Genomic DNA, 14876 nt, shown 5'->3' with positions numbered 1-14876 from the left:
AAGGACACATGCCCTAAAAATATAGGGGTAGGGACTAGAAATAATTGATTAATATGGAGAAATGAACAATTTGCAAAGGAAAAGAAAAAAAAAAAAGTAACACATTTTACATGCAAAAAAAGAGAATGGTGGCATAGGCACCAAACCATGTCGACCAAGAGCGAGTGGAATGACAAGTAAGCATATATTAAAGGCTAAGCAAAAGATATATTTTATAAAGAAAGATTTTGTTAGAGACAGGAGAGGCCAACTCGCAGAGGTGAATCTCACGCGTGTCTCTCTCTCTCTCTTGTTTCTTTTTGTTCGTGCTTCCACACCACCTCAACTCACTCACCAGTAAAGTCGACCCCATTTAAGATTTGGATCATAATTTAAAATTGAAACTCGTTACCTAATGACTTAGCGACATAACCCAGTTCCTTATTTCTCGAGCCAAGATCGTCTTCATACATCCGAGATCATCTAACATACCATTGTTGAGAATTATTGGGAGTGAGTTTCGATATTGGTTAATTTAGTGGAAGAGGTTTATAAGTGAGGAATACCCAAAGCAAAACCATGAGATCTTATGCTCAAAGTGGACAATATCATACCATTGTGGAGATCCGTGATTCCTAACATGACATCAGAGTCATGCCCTAAACTTAGTCATGACAATTCAATTCTCAAATATCGAACAAAGAATTGTGAGTCTCGTAGGTGTAATAAAAAATGACTAAAGTGTCGAACAAATGGTTACAACCCTTGAAATTCTCCGAGTCAAAAGTTCTCATTTTGAGACTATATTAAGCTATCTAAGTTAGACTTGAAAATGACAGTAAAAGAGTATTTGTGCTTTCATTTAGCCAATGACTATATTTCTTACAATTCTATATAATTTAAGTTTTATAAGGTCGACCTTGTAGAGTGGTTATGTGATGTCCCACATTGGTTGGGGAGGAGAACAAATCACCCTTTACAAGGGTGTGGAAACCTTTCCCTATCAGACGCGTTTTAAAGCCTTGAGGGGAAGCTCGAAAGGGAAAGCCCAAAGAAGACAATATCTGCTAGCGGTGGATCTGGGTCGTTACAGGTTCGAGTCTCAAACACGTGTTCTTGTCTTTAAATATTTAATTAAATCTTACTTTCTCGAATAAATTGTTGAAAAAGAGAAGATTATAATTTTAAATGTCATATATTTTCTTATTTTCAACACGCTCATAATTGTTTCTCTATCCCTACATCTAGGGTGTATACTTTAAAAAACGGCTACTTTCTTGTCCAACAAACTCGACTAACCATTCTCAAGTGGGATCAAATGACATGATCGAATTGTTTGATGGATTTTGTCTGTATTATTTGACCCAACTTAACACGCCTCCTAACATCATTTCACGTGAAATCAGTAAGATTCTTTATTAGATTAAAAGAGATTGTCTAAGATATTATAAGAATCGTGATAGAGATAAAAACCCTAATGAAAGAGTTCGAGTTGAATTAGTGCTCGTTAAGATAATGTAAACTAGTGATTGGGATTGAGATGAGTACCTTGATCTAAAAAGAGAAGGTAGATGACAATTATTTATAACATCTATCGAATTTCAAAAGTAGCACGAGTTGTCTATACTTGAGCTCGAGAAATATTTTTTACACTCATTGTGTCTGCTTCAACTTCACCCGTCACTCGTGTCGTATAGTGTAGCTGAAGGATGCCCCCGAAAAAAATGAAATGCTGCTTCGTTCAGTTGGATACGTCGAATCCCGTATAACAAGCGAGCTTTTTACCCTTAAATTCAAAGACGAAATTTATGATGAAATACCCTAGTGATGTCAAAGAATATTCGAGCTAGGAAGAGGATCTATTCCAAATAAAAGTGGTCCGTGAAATGCAAAAACGTATCCCCATTTTTTTTATTTATACCATTTTAAGTTGGCCATGATGTCATTTGAATTAGTGGTCGGGAGTTTTCAAAAAATTTAATGACTTGAAAAATCAAAATTAGGTTGGTTCATAAATTTCCATAAAACTAGATTGGGTTGAATTGAACCGACCCGAATTTATTGTTAATTTTTTAAAAAATATTTTTACCATGCAAATATATTTATTTATTTATTATTTATTCTCGAGCATCTCATAATTTTGTTTTAATACACAGATAATTTTTTAAAATATATATTCAAATTGAATTGTACATCTTAATTAAATATTTAAAAATAAAAAACCAACCGAATCCAAAACATTTATGATTAGATTGGATTGAATTGAGATATTAAACAATTATTAAGTTGAAAATTTTGCAACTCGAATAATTAGGTTGAATCTAAAAAATATCTGATTAAACCTAACCCATAAACACGACCAATAATTTAACGTAAGTGATTATATAAATAAATGAGTGAGACTTGTCGGCCCAATATGAATAAAATAAATAAATTAATTAATTAATAAAGATTTTAGGTTTTGTTTGCAACTATTGCAAGTGGGAAAAAAAAGGAATAATTGATAATTGGAAAAAGGTATATCTGAGTTTATCATAATAATAATAATAATAATAATAATAATAATAACAACGATAATATTTAGCTTAAAAGGCACGCGCGCACAATCACGAAATCACTCTCACGTAAGCATGAGACCTGCGCCGACATGTCGTTTGATTTGGGCTTCTCTTGGGCTCTCAACATTTTTTTTTTTAAATTATGTCTAAATTAATAAAAATAATTGTAAATTTTATATTTGTCTAAAAAAAATATTTATAATCTTTTAAATAGTCAATACTTAATTTAAAAAATAAATTATTAAAAAGTTTTAAAATATTTTTATTTTACGACCCATGAAATTTTAATATATATATATTTTTTAAAGTTGATTGAGAGAGTGAATTATATTTCGAAAATATAGCTCGTGGAATCAACAAATTATGTGGTATAAATATAATAAAAAAATTTAATTACTATTCAATTGTGTGCTAATTTAGTTTATGTTTGATGTCTTATTAAATAGGAAAAATTTACAATATTGAAATTTAATTATAGATATTAAAAAAAATAATACGACTAAAATTGTGTAATTTTTTTAAAAAATAACAATTTAGTTTATTTATTTATTTATTTTATTTTTAAACTTTATTATTAGTAATTTTTTTAGGTTAGGACAAATTCATTACCGAGAGTAAATGGATGTGCATATTCATCTCTGCGAATTCCGCGGCATTCTTCTCGTTTCTTCCCGCGGCGAAATTCCGATCTTAATTTCAACGTTCCTCAAGCTCGATCAACCTCAGGTTCATCTCTTGTTCATGATTTTGTAGTATTTTTAAGTTACTAGTTTCTGATAAAATTGTCTGCCTCATACCTTTCGAAAATTTTTACGACTCGGCAATTTCAGGAACGGTTACCCTTTCTTCAAGTATTGGATCTTAGGTTATTATGTTGTGATGTTCCGATGAGGAAAACCTAATATATTGTATATGTGAGATTCAATTTCTGAGTTCAACTACTTTCTGCTTCCCGTTCTTTATGATCAGCCTCTTTTTCCTCTACTTTCTAGTTTGTACTGATGTATATGTATCGCTGTTATTATTGCTTGTTGTGAACTTGTCTTTAGTTCTGTAAATTCTTGTTAATACATCAGTTGCATTGAACGGTTGTTTGCTTCGAAACTCATCTTTTGATTGCTATTGTCTTATCTAGTGCTGACTTTTAGGTACTGCATTAATGTAAATCCTTATTCAGACGTTATATTCTGTTATCAGATTAGTTGAGTAAAAATTCTTTGCTAATAGGGGATCGATCTGCTTTATTCTTGTTCCCACTACCTTAGTATTCGTATCATCATATTGCCTTAAGATACGACATCGAGTAGAATATTTTTTCTATTGAAAGTTATAAATTTCCCTCTTAATGAATGGGGTTCAAGTGGAGAGAGACAAGTTGGTTGAGAGTGATTGGTAAGATAATATTCCAATCTTAATGTTGAACTATGTTGTGGGGCAACTTTTAAGCCTTTAAGATTAATGATTTGTGGCAGGTGGTAGTTGTACTTTTGAAAGAAAAGGAAGAATGTGACTGTAGTGCAGAAATTGACAAACGCCTATGGGAGAAAAGGGGAGACTGGAATTGGAGAGAAGTAAAAGAGATTCATTAATTTAGTGGTTTGTTTGTTTGAGCAGATGAAAAATTTCTGTGTGTTCTGATTACTGAAAGATAAAGAAAGTGTTATAACAGGTATCTAGTATGTTGAGAATTTGAGTTAACTGTTCCTTCGGGAAGAGAAGGGAAGAAGGTCGGTTCAAACTTGGAGATCCTGAAGAACTCAAACTGGTCAAACTGGATGGAAGCAAATCTTACAATCAAACAAATGTTGCTTTAAATTATTGGCATACTCCTAAAACACTGGAATTATTACTCACGATACCTTTTAGTTATTGGGCTTAAAGTTTTAGATTTCATCCTTGAAATAGGATTGTTCTTGCTTGAATTTCTGTTCCCAATCAATTTTTTTAGCCTCACGTTAATTGTAGATTTGGCTTGTTCTGTAAAAGATAGAAATATTTGCGGTGTATTTCTTTTCGATATGGTAGATGTGTTGAAAAGTTCTTTGGTATGCAGAGCCCTGAGATCAGAAAGGACGAGATCTAGGAGGAAAGCTTAAAAGCATCACTACATGGTAAAGACGGAGTTGGGATGCCAGAGGTTAACAAAATTCTCTCTACCCCAATTCAATGATCCAAGTCTAAGAAATATGGGAATGGAATATCAAAAAGATATCTGGTCATCAGGCATTTACCTTGTTTTTCCATTGTTTATTTCATGTTTAACAACACGTGAAATCACTGAATCTATGTCCATAACCTAAATCTGAATCCCTCTGCCCTGATTTTGTTCATCCATTTCCTTCATCGTTGCTCTTTTTCTTTTCTGATTTATGTTTATTCAGAAAATACCTTGCTAAGCTTTAACCATGTTCTATATATACATGATTTTTTCCCCTTTTCCTACATGTTAGGCATGAGATCAACGAGGTCAAAGTGGATACGCTCTGACCATTTTGGTTACTTCTTTATACTCTTCTATTCCTCTTCAAAAGTCTTGTGCTTTTCAGATTTTGATCTTGCTTAGTCTAATCAATATCACTGTCATTGCAGCAGGGGTGTGCCTTTGAGTTCATGAATGGAACTAGAAGCTGCTCTGTGGTTTTGAAAGACTCGCACTTGCGGCCTTACCTGTGAGCCTCATTTAATAAATTCATCTGTGAAGGACTGATTAGAAAGTGTCTCTCTGCTAATTCCATGTTTTGCTTTTCGTTCATCTTGACATCTTTATTTCAAGTGCGCTTGTGGGTTGTTCTGACCTGAAAATCATACTTTTGCTGACTCTGGAAGAATAGATTATCTTCCCTTTACTTTATAGCATATGCTGATCTGACCTGAAATTTATGACCTTGGCACTCATGACATCCATAATCTATCTGGATTCGCTCTGGTTTCTTGTAGGCCATCTACTTATTTTTCTTTTTAATTGGACAATCTAGGTTCATTTTTAATCTATCATTTTTTAGTAACAAAAAGAAAGTGAAAAAGAGCACCCATTAAGAGTGGACGGTCTAAATTTATCACTAGACACTGGCAGACTGCCGCAGAGAATCCAGGCCCCATGTTTGATTATATTGCCATGGTCCCACTGATCTAATGCCTCTACTTTTAGGATTCCGTTTTCTTCTTTTTCTTTATTTATTTCCATGAAATGACTTCCAAGGGGTATTGAGTTTAGATGTTTAGGGGTGGACATGTGTTGAATATATGCCTAGAAAGTTCTCTAGGTGCGTTTAGCTTATGATTTTAGTATGTCTTAGTTAAGAAATTTGGATTTACATAATGAATTTGGATTGTACAAAGGAATAAGTTATAGAAGCTTGTATCTCTGGACATGTGTTTGGTTCACGAATTTATAGTAGAGTTTTGAGGGAATTCTTGGTCAGAAACCCGTCGGTAGAAACTACCCGCTTTCAAATGTCAAGCTTTCTTTTGTGATGATGTAGATGGGAATGTTAAAAGCTTGGTAGTCCATCATAAATCTGTTGCTTCTTCGTTTGGGACTAGCTATGAATAAGGCGAAAACTGCCCCTCATAGGCACCAACATCAACATCCAAAAAGTTGAATATCAACTACATTGTGGAAAGACTGCCTTGTAATTATCTAAGCTTCCCTTTAGGTGGAAATTTTCGATCGTTTGCTTTCAGGGATTCGCTTGAGGACAAGGCAAGGCTAAGTTAGATAAATGGAGAGAGAGAGAGAGAACCCGACTTCTTTCAAAAGCTAGGAGATTGATTTTGGCAAAGTCCGTCCTGATTAGTCTCACAATCAATTATTTTTCTCTTTTGGTAGTTCCCTGGGCTGGGATTCCACCTACCTATGGCCCTTAGGTTGTTCTCTTCCTTTTTTGTGGAATATAAATCCTTGTTTCTTGTAAAAACTGTTGTAAAGGTTAGTTGATATAAAATGTGAGTTTTATAGCATAAGTTTATGTGCTTGTATCGAAGGATAAGCAAACGGACCTATCTAACATAGGTTCGACTTCTTCTTAAAGTTGTAAGGTTCCTCAGTTCTGAGCCCAATACATCCCCCAACCTTTAGAGCAGATTTATAGATTCAAAGTGAATGGTGACTTGGGGGGTAAGTTGCTCACAATTGTCATGTATTAGTTTTGGGTTTAAATTAATATGTTGATGTAAATGGTTATCTTAGGGTCTTCTATTAAATGAATTTTAATGCAATTGTTCATCCAATTCAATTTGATATCTCATTTCTACTTTTGGCATTGATTTTTTTTAAAATTATTCCGCAGGTAAAAAGCCGATCCATTAACTAGATGTAGACCATTGGTTGGTTCGAGAACCGACATCAATGGCAATGGGCAGTGGTCGGTTTTTAACCAAGGTAAATTCTCTCTCCCAATTGACCATATTACTAAGTAAAATTACGTTTTGCCCCTTTGCTCCTAGGCCCTTGTGGGAATGGATCCTAATCTTTCTCCACGGAATGGACCCTACGGCCCACGAGACATGGATTTCTCAAAGGGTGCTTCCATTCATAACAACATTTTAGATTTGCGAGAGAAAAGAATGGAAAGAAAAAAAAAAAAAAAAAAAAAAAAAACAAATCCAATTGATCTTACTATCTATTAATATTATTAATGTTATTATTATTGATCTTTGATATATCAGCAGATCGACTATTCTTGTGAAATAGCCCATTGATCCCACCCTATTTAGTTGTCAAGGTAACTTGTTGGATATTAAATTTTAGGTAGTCAACTACAATGGTTTACTCATTCTACGTAATTTTTCTCTAATTGATCTCTAGACCAACCTTTACTTGTTGTGATAGATGTATATTATTGATAGAATGTTTCATTAATTACATCTATCATTATATTACTGATAGATGTGACTGTGTAAAAAAAAATGTCAAAGTGTCTAAATAGGTAACCAAATGATTTAAAAAGATTGTCATATTGGCAAAATTAGAGTTCTAGGAACGTGAATTGCACCCATTTAAAATTTTTATTTTGGGAGTCTAGGCATGGATGGAAACTCCCATGGGAATGGGTCCATCCCATTCCCTATTGGGACGTAAATGTAGTCGACAAAGGAAATGAAATGGGAATGTATCTTAGGGAAATTCGATTGTTCACCTTTTGGTCAATGATATAATATTCGTTGTTAACTTTTGTATTTATTAATTTAAAAAAGTGATTAAATGTGAAAAAGTTGATTAGAAATAATGAATTAAAAAAGTAAAAAATTATTCCGATAATTTTGAATTTACCGCTTCTTAATAAAAAAACAAGGGCGAGGATAGGGATAAAAACAGTGAAGATATATTTGACCTTTTTGCTCTATTGTCTATAGGTCGAGCGGTTTCACTCCTTAGCAGCTTTGAAATGAAAGCCGAAACAAGAAAGAAGGAAATAGAATGACTAAATCTCCCTTAATAGCTTCGGCTGAAAGTTCAGAGAAAGACGAGATTCATTCCCCGGGTAACCCATATGCCCTTTCTTACCGTAAGAAAATGTGATAATCCACTCTTTTTCGAAAGGGGAGACTTAAAGGTATACCTAACCATATGGATTGGCAAGTTCCTATTCCTTCTTATCTATAACATTCGTCCCCTCGAGCTAAAATCTTCTAAGGTCAAAAGTTCAAACTCAAACGATCATTCAACATCCAACCAAAAATCCATTCATCATTGAGTTATTACTATTTGCCAATAGAATTAACGAATTTTGCAACAAATATCAATAATAGGAATATTGTAAAAAGAAATACCTATTAAAAATAATTTATTCGTGCTCTATTGAGGTTCAAATTGAAAAGTTGAAAGGAAGGGATAAAAAGAAATGTCATTTTGTATTTTATATAATTTTATATTCCCATTTATCAAAATCGGCCACCGTACCTCACCTCATCTACTTTAATGAAATCACAAGAGGCTTAATTTAAATAATCGAATATTAAAGTAAAGTTAAAATAATTTTCAACTTGAATAAACTTAATAACAATGGTGTATCTTTTTTGACTAAATCCAATTCCACTCCTAATTTTCAACCAGGCTTTAATTTCTAAACAGAATTAACTTGTAAATTACTCATAAATTGTAATAATTATATATCCAAAGGTCCAAACCAACCAACCACCACACCACAAATCACATATTCTTTTACCAAATAAATTAATTATTTTGGATGTACTTGAAAAAAAAATCCCTTCTAGATTTTCTTTTACGATATTAATTAAATTATCAATTTAATCTTTAAATTTGTATCTAATAGATTCTTGAACTTTCAATTCATCATCGAATAAATTTTTTATATTTGTGTCCAATAAATATTCAATGAACCAATTGTGTCAGATTCTATATTAATTGGAGAGGAGGACAAAATATTCTTTATAAGAGTGTGAAAATCTTTCTGCAGTAGATACGTTTTAAAATCGTGAGAATGACGACAACACATAACGGGTTAAAGCAAACAATATCTACTAGTGGTGGGTTTTTTATGTAGATATGCTCGAAAAGTCAAAGCTTTATAAAGCTCTCTTGAGATATTTATTTATTTGAAATTTCATGTCTTGATCATGGTATGTGGGGATGGCATTTATTCACGTTCTTGATGGCCCTTCCAAGTTGATTCCATCAAATTTATTTTATTATAGGATATTTTCTTTTTATATATATATATATATATATATAAATAAAATCTATGAATTAAAAAATAGGTTAAAAATTAGGTTGGTTTAACAATATATTTATTACTATTTTTTAAATAGTCAAATGGGTCTACTTTTTTAGATATTAATAAATTAACGATCATTCAATTGAGCATACGCTATCAACTTCCAATTCTCGTGTCCACATATTGATGAATTAAAAAAATACTTTATAATTTTATTTTTTTAAAAATAATAAAAATAATTTTTTTGTTATTTTCTTACTCAAAATTTTAATTGAAACTTTATTTTAGGAATATATTAATTTAAATTTTGCGGAATTAAAATTAAAATTATGATCTAAAATTAATATTATTTTTGGTACAGATCTAAATCAAGCCATTAGAAGTTTATCCAAAAAGAAAATTTAATATTAACAGATATATTCAAAGTGTGACGAATACATGAGTGCCACGTGTCGAAAGAGGCGTTTGTTTGAATATTCGAACGCGTCGAAATCGCGTTAACTTTATCTTTGCGCGATAAAATGAAGGGAAAAAAAAAAACAAAAAACAAAAAATATTTTATTTCTCGTCGCTCTTATAAGGAATTCTTCAAAATTTCAATTCTCCTCGTCTCTCTTTCAAGAACCAAATCGCTCATTTCATTGGTAAGTTCTCTCTCTCTCGTTTACGAGTTTTCTATGGATTCGAAGTTTGCTTTGAACTGTGTGTTAGAGAGAAATCGGAACTCTAAATATGTATCGGTAGCGGATGTATGCTTTGATTTTACCTTATTTGTTGTGAATCTGGAATTCGTGATTTTAGGTGAAGCTTTTGGTTGAAATATGATGATTTATGGTGTGTGTAGTGGATTTTTAATGGAGAAATTCGTTTTAATGAATTGTGAATTGATTTTTGTTGTTTGATCCTTGGAATCTCCATACCGGATTGGTAATGTTTTGGATTGGGAGTCTTGAATGTTGATTTCAAATGTGTTTGTGTATGTGTCTGCGCTTTGGACTGTGTGTTATATGCTGAGATCGTGAATTTACAATCGGTGATTGATTACGCGTTCTGAATCGGTGATCGGTTGCGAATGCGTAAGTCTTAGTCTTATGCGAACAATTTTTGTGTCATGCTCGGTCTTCATCGCTCTTACGGAAAGTTGAATCTCAAATATCTTTAGAAGTGATATTATATAGGATGCAAATATGAAGTTCACCTTAGTTTAAAAGAATTGTATACATGAGTTGAGATTTTAAAGTTCTGTCTAAATTTGTCTCATTTAAATTTCCATGGTAGAAATATTACATTAACTTTGCCGCTCTTAAAGAACATTTTTAGGGAAAAGTTTGTCCTCGTCCATGAATATATTTCTTTCTCCTCTGTTTTCGATGTTCTTAACTGTGTAGAAGTTTTGTTAGGACATCATAATATGTTAAACTACTACGGGGCTTAGACCTGTATGGTATATCAATATAGATGTTGCATTTACCTGAATATTCAAGATCTTTTCGTCCCTAATTGATACTGGACTATGTTCAGATCCATAAAAAGATTTGATATATTCATATATATGACTGTTTGTTGTCAATTTCTCAGTTATTATTAGCTGATAAACCATGGGGGGTGGAAAAGATAAACATGATGAATCTGACAAAGGTTTATTCTCGCATCTGGCTCATGGTGTTGCTCATGGAGCTGGATATCCTCCTCCTGGGGGATATCCTCCGCCTGGAGGGTATCCACCACCTGGAGGGTATCCTCCATCTCATGGCTATCCACCCCAAGGATATCCCCCCGCCCAAGGTTACCCCCCAGCTGGCTATCCTCCTGGTGCATATCCTGGACCCTCTGCTCCACACCATTCAGGTATTTATCCTATTTTTACATATAATCGTCTGGAAAACTTGTTAGATCATTAGTTCGTTATTTTTATTAAGTAAGGTTTATAATTTCGATTACCTCGACCGAAAGCTGCTGTAAGCAACAGAATTGTTTTGAAGCAAAACTTCAGTAAAATTTCCCAGGAACATTGGAGTATCCTAATCCTGTTTATGGTTATATTGCATAACTTTTATACAGTTACTGATTCCAAATATTCTTAAATGCAGGTCACGGTGTAGCAGGAATGCTGGCAGGTGGTGCTGCCGCTGCAGCAGCTGCATATGGAGCTCACCATGTCGCCCATGGTGCTGGTCATTACCCCCACGGCGTTGCTCAATATGGTCATGGTCATGGTTATGGTCATGGTCATGGTGGAAAATTCAAGCACCATGGAAAGTTCAAGCAGGGGAAGTTTGGGAAGCACAAACATGGGAAGCATGGTGGTGGCAAATTCAAGAAGTGGAAGTGATTTTTCTGCCATCACATTTCACCACCGACCCTTCTTCTTCAGTGGCTTCCAAGAAAGGCCTCGGTACAGATGGTAGGGTACCATCTTCTTCTCTAATCCCTGTTATGCCCAGAGAACTTTGGATGTTGTTATTTTACTCTTGTTATCTTAACTGCTGTTTAATGCCTTCTGTACTCTGCTTCTGGACATCAATAATCTGGATCTTTTCTCGTTTTCTTGTCAACCTCTTTCTTTCAATTTCCCTTTTTTTTTTTGGATATGAGAACTGGGTCGAAACGAAATATAGAGAATGGGAATTTTGGGCCCAACACTTGCGTGGTTGGGGTATTGGGTCATGTATTTTGAATATGTTTTAATCCATTAGAAATTATGTGCGAGCGGGACCAGGAAGTTTTCGTATAAAAAGAAGGTGGTAGGTCTCCTGAGGAGTGTGCAAAATGCCTTGTCAAGTAAGTTCCAACCCGCACGAAACATCACAAATCCAGACAAAGAAAGAGTAGCTAGTGCCTTTAATCGAATGCCACTAGGAAATAGAGAATTCACTCCATATAACCACGCCTCGACTAATAAGTCATAAGTTCAAACTCTCACGACCCCATATGATTGAATTTAAAAAATACTTAAATGTCATAGTTTTTCTAAATGAAAAGGTTAGTAGCTCGGACTTATAGACAAAACACAAATTTTAAATTTTAATGTAGTGGGATAAACAAATATTTCATATACTAAACGTAAGTTCGACTTCTTAACTCTAATTTACATAAATTTAACCCCTCAAATTTATAAAAGTCAACTATATGGTTTTTTAATGCAATAATTTCAAAATGAGTAGGACAAGTAGTGCTGCACTGGATCCAAAACTTTAGTACATCATTTTTCTAAATAAATATATATTGGCCAATATAAATCAAATTTTTTCACAAACAAACACCTTTCTAAATAAATATATATTGGCCAATATAAATCAAATTTTTTCACAAACAAACACCTTGGGAAGTTCATCAAATATTTTAATTAAGTAATTAAATTTTGGTTATAAAGTTGCTCAGTCACTTAAAGATGTTTTATGAATTAATGAAATTTAACATTTTGAAATTTTTTAATCTATTTCAACATCTACAAATTTTCTTATGTTCTTTTTAGAAAAAATATTTGTAAATTAAAATTTTCTTTTCTGAAATTAAAATAATTTTTAACGTTTGAAAATTCAGAAATCAAAATAAATAAAACTCGTGGTTGCCAAAGTCTAAATAGGATAATGCACTCGTTCCTCGCGTAATAGTAATGGTAAATTTTGTTTAAGAGAGAACATGTCCGGCAACCTAAAAGAAACTTACACGTTGGTGTAGTACTTCAATGTTATTGCATTCATCTCTCCTTTTAGTTTCTTCCGTTCTTTTATTTGAATTCCCAAAAAAGCAATAAGGCTAATTGTAAATTACATGAGTCAATGACATATCTTTGAATGAGATGGAGTGAGATTTCACATCGAGGGGATAGGGGAGCAAAGTAATTCTTATAAGGGTGTGAAAATCTCTTCCTAGCAGACGCGTTTTAAAAACATAAGGCTGACAACGATACGTAACAGACCAAAACAGACAATTTCAATTAGGTCAAAAGTGAACTGGATCGAGTTAGACCAAAACATCATGAACTTTGGTCGCACTCTGAAGTCAACTAAGGAACTTCTCTCGTGTTTGGTAGCCCGATTCCCTTCATGTTGCTACTCATCTTATTTCGTGCCAGGCTTTGTATACTTTGTCTTTTATGTTGGATTAATATCACTCATATCTAATTTAGGCTTTGTTCGTGTTCAGAGTAAGAATACAATTTTAAAAAAACGCTCTTTTAAAGAAACTAATGTCACAAATCAATTAATAATCAACAAAAATATAACATTTCAAAAGACTGAAACAAATAAAGACGTGAAAATGACGTTAGCTGAAATTTAGTAATGATTTTTTATCAAAAATGAAAAAAAAAAATCAAATGGAGGAAATACAAAACAACTGGCTTTGTCTGGTTTACTCTAATCTCAATTATTAACATTATTAACTAATTAATTAAAATAATAATCAGTAATCAATTAATTAATACTTTTTTCTTATTACAATAAATAAATAAATCAATTTTCACAAGATTTAATTTTTTAAAGAAAACATTAGTGAATAAATACATAATAATATTAAAATAATGAGTTTTTTTTTTCCAAAAAGTTATAAATAAAAATATATAATAATATGATATAAGAGAATTAGATTAGTTTAATAAAATAAAATTAAGGAGCATAAACAAAATTACACAATAATCGAGAAGTTTTTTTAATTCATAATTTAATTTAATTATTGAAAATTACACAGTACACAAGATGTACGTGCATGTGTAGTTCAAATCATATGTAAACACGTGTCCCAAAATGCATGTATTTCCACACCCGTTCGTAATTTTAGTATGCCCCACACAACGCGTTTTCATTGTACCACGTAGATTAAGCTACATTGACTTTCTTATATTTATATTTATTTATTTCTTTTTTATTTTAAAAAAGAAAAAGACATTTTATTTGACTCTATTATTTCTTTATGAAGATTATTTGAGGGGTCCTTCACTACATTAACATCTTAATCATATATTAATACACGTGTAAGCATATAATTGAATTGACTTGATTTTCTCGACCGTTGATTTTGATTTTTCTAATGTTATTAATTTTAATGGCGTTGAAAAAAAAATCAATAATATTTAAAATGTGTCATTTAATTTGTTGGCAATTGAACGTCTTTTTCTTAAAAGTATCAAAAATAAATAAGATAATAAAATATATTGAGAAAATAGATACGTATCTTTGTTGACTCTGGAAAGTAAACGACTAAAATGAAAATAGAGAAATATACATCTTATAATATATTTTAAATTATTAAAAATTAATATAAATTTACTTGACAACTGTCATCTAATATTATTAGATATTTAAATATTAAATAACGTCTAAAATTATAGTTTGGATCTTAACGATAAAATGTTATAGACACGACTACACTTATCAATTTATGTGTTAAAAATAAAATTAAAAAAATATACTTAAATATGCTATTGACACGTATTTATATATAATCTTTTTTTTATCATTGAAATAATGTATTAACGATCCGTTAAAAAATTATTATATGATTTTTGTCACAAAATAATATCTCATTATTTAATAATTTATTTGAATTTATCGCAAACTTGATTTTTTTATTTATTTAAATGAATAAATTATCGAAAATATATATTTTTTTTCAAAATAATGATTAAATCCCTAAAGAGGTTAGAAAATGAGATGCAAAA

The 14876-nt window shown here is 31.9% G+C and overlaps 1 protein-coding gene and 1 long non-coding RNA gene across 13 annotated transcripts; both read left to right on the top strand.

Moving 5' to 3' along the window:
- The first annotated feature begins 3115 nt into the window (after window positions 1-3115).
- LOC111789324 (uncharacterized) lies at window positions 3116-8172 on the top strand. Of its 12 annotated transcripts, none has more exons than XR_015411919.1 (5): window positions 3116-3263; window positions 4591-5206; window positions 6827-6918; window positions 7209-7261; window positions 7893-8172. It is a non-coding gene; the product is annotated as an uncharacterized LOC111789324 (long non-coding RNA). The 12 variants fall into 12 exon arrangements; XR_015411913.1 differs by having other exon boundaries at window positions 7206-7261; XR_015411915.1 differs by lacking the exon at window positions 7209-7261.
- Window positions 8173-9735: 1563 nt separating this feature from the next.
- On the top strand, window positions 9736-11769 carry LOC111779303 (glycine-rich protein A3). The gene is made up of 3 exons (XM_023659429.2): window positions 9736-9858; window positions 10793-11062; window positions 11305-11769. Exons 2-3 carry the CDS (start codon window positions 10813-10815, stop codon window positions 11544-11546), a joined length of 492 nt encoding a protein of 163 aa, XP_023515197.2. The 5' UTR covers window positions 9736-9858; window positions 10793-10812; the 3' UTR covers window positions 11547-11769.
- The last annotated feature ends 3107 nt before the right edge of the window (window positions 11770-14876 follow it).

This window comes from Cucurbita pepo, chromosome 1 (genome assembly GCF_057944985.1).
Source record: "Cucurbita pepo subsp. pepo isolate OVF chromosome 1, ASM5794498v1, whole genome shotgun sequence".
In the NCBI taxonomy this organism is placed as follows: domain Eukaryota; kingdom Viridiplantae; phylum Streptophyta; class Magnoliopsida; order Cucurbitales; family Cucurbitaceae; genus Cucurbita; species Cucurbita pepo.
The sequence above is the reverse complement of the archived record's forward strand: the minus strand, read 5'-3'. Positions and strand labels throughout refer to the sequence as shown.

Coding starts and splice junctions, on each gene's coding strand:
- LOC111779303 (XM_023659429.2), top strand. CDS start 10,813: ATGGGGGGTGGAAAAGATAAACATGATGAATCTGACAAAGGTTTATTC. Junction 11,063..11,304: donor CTCTGCTCCACACCATTCAG/GTATTTATCCTA, acceptor TCTTAAATGCAG/GTCACGGTGTAGCAGGAATG.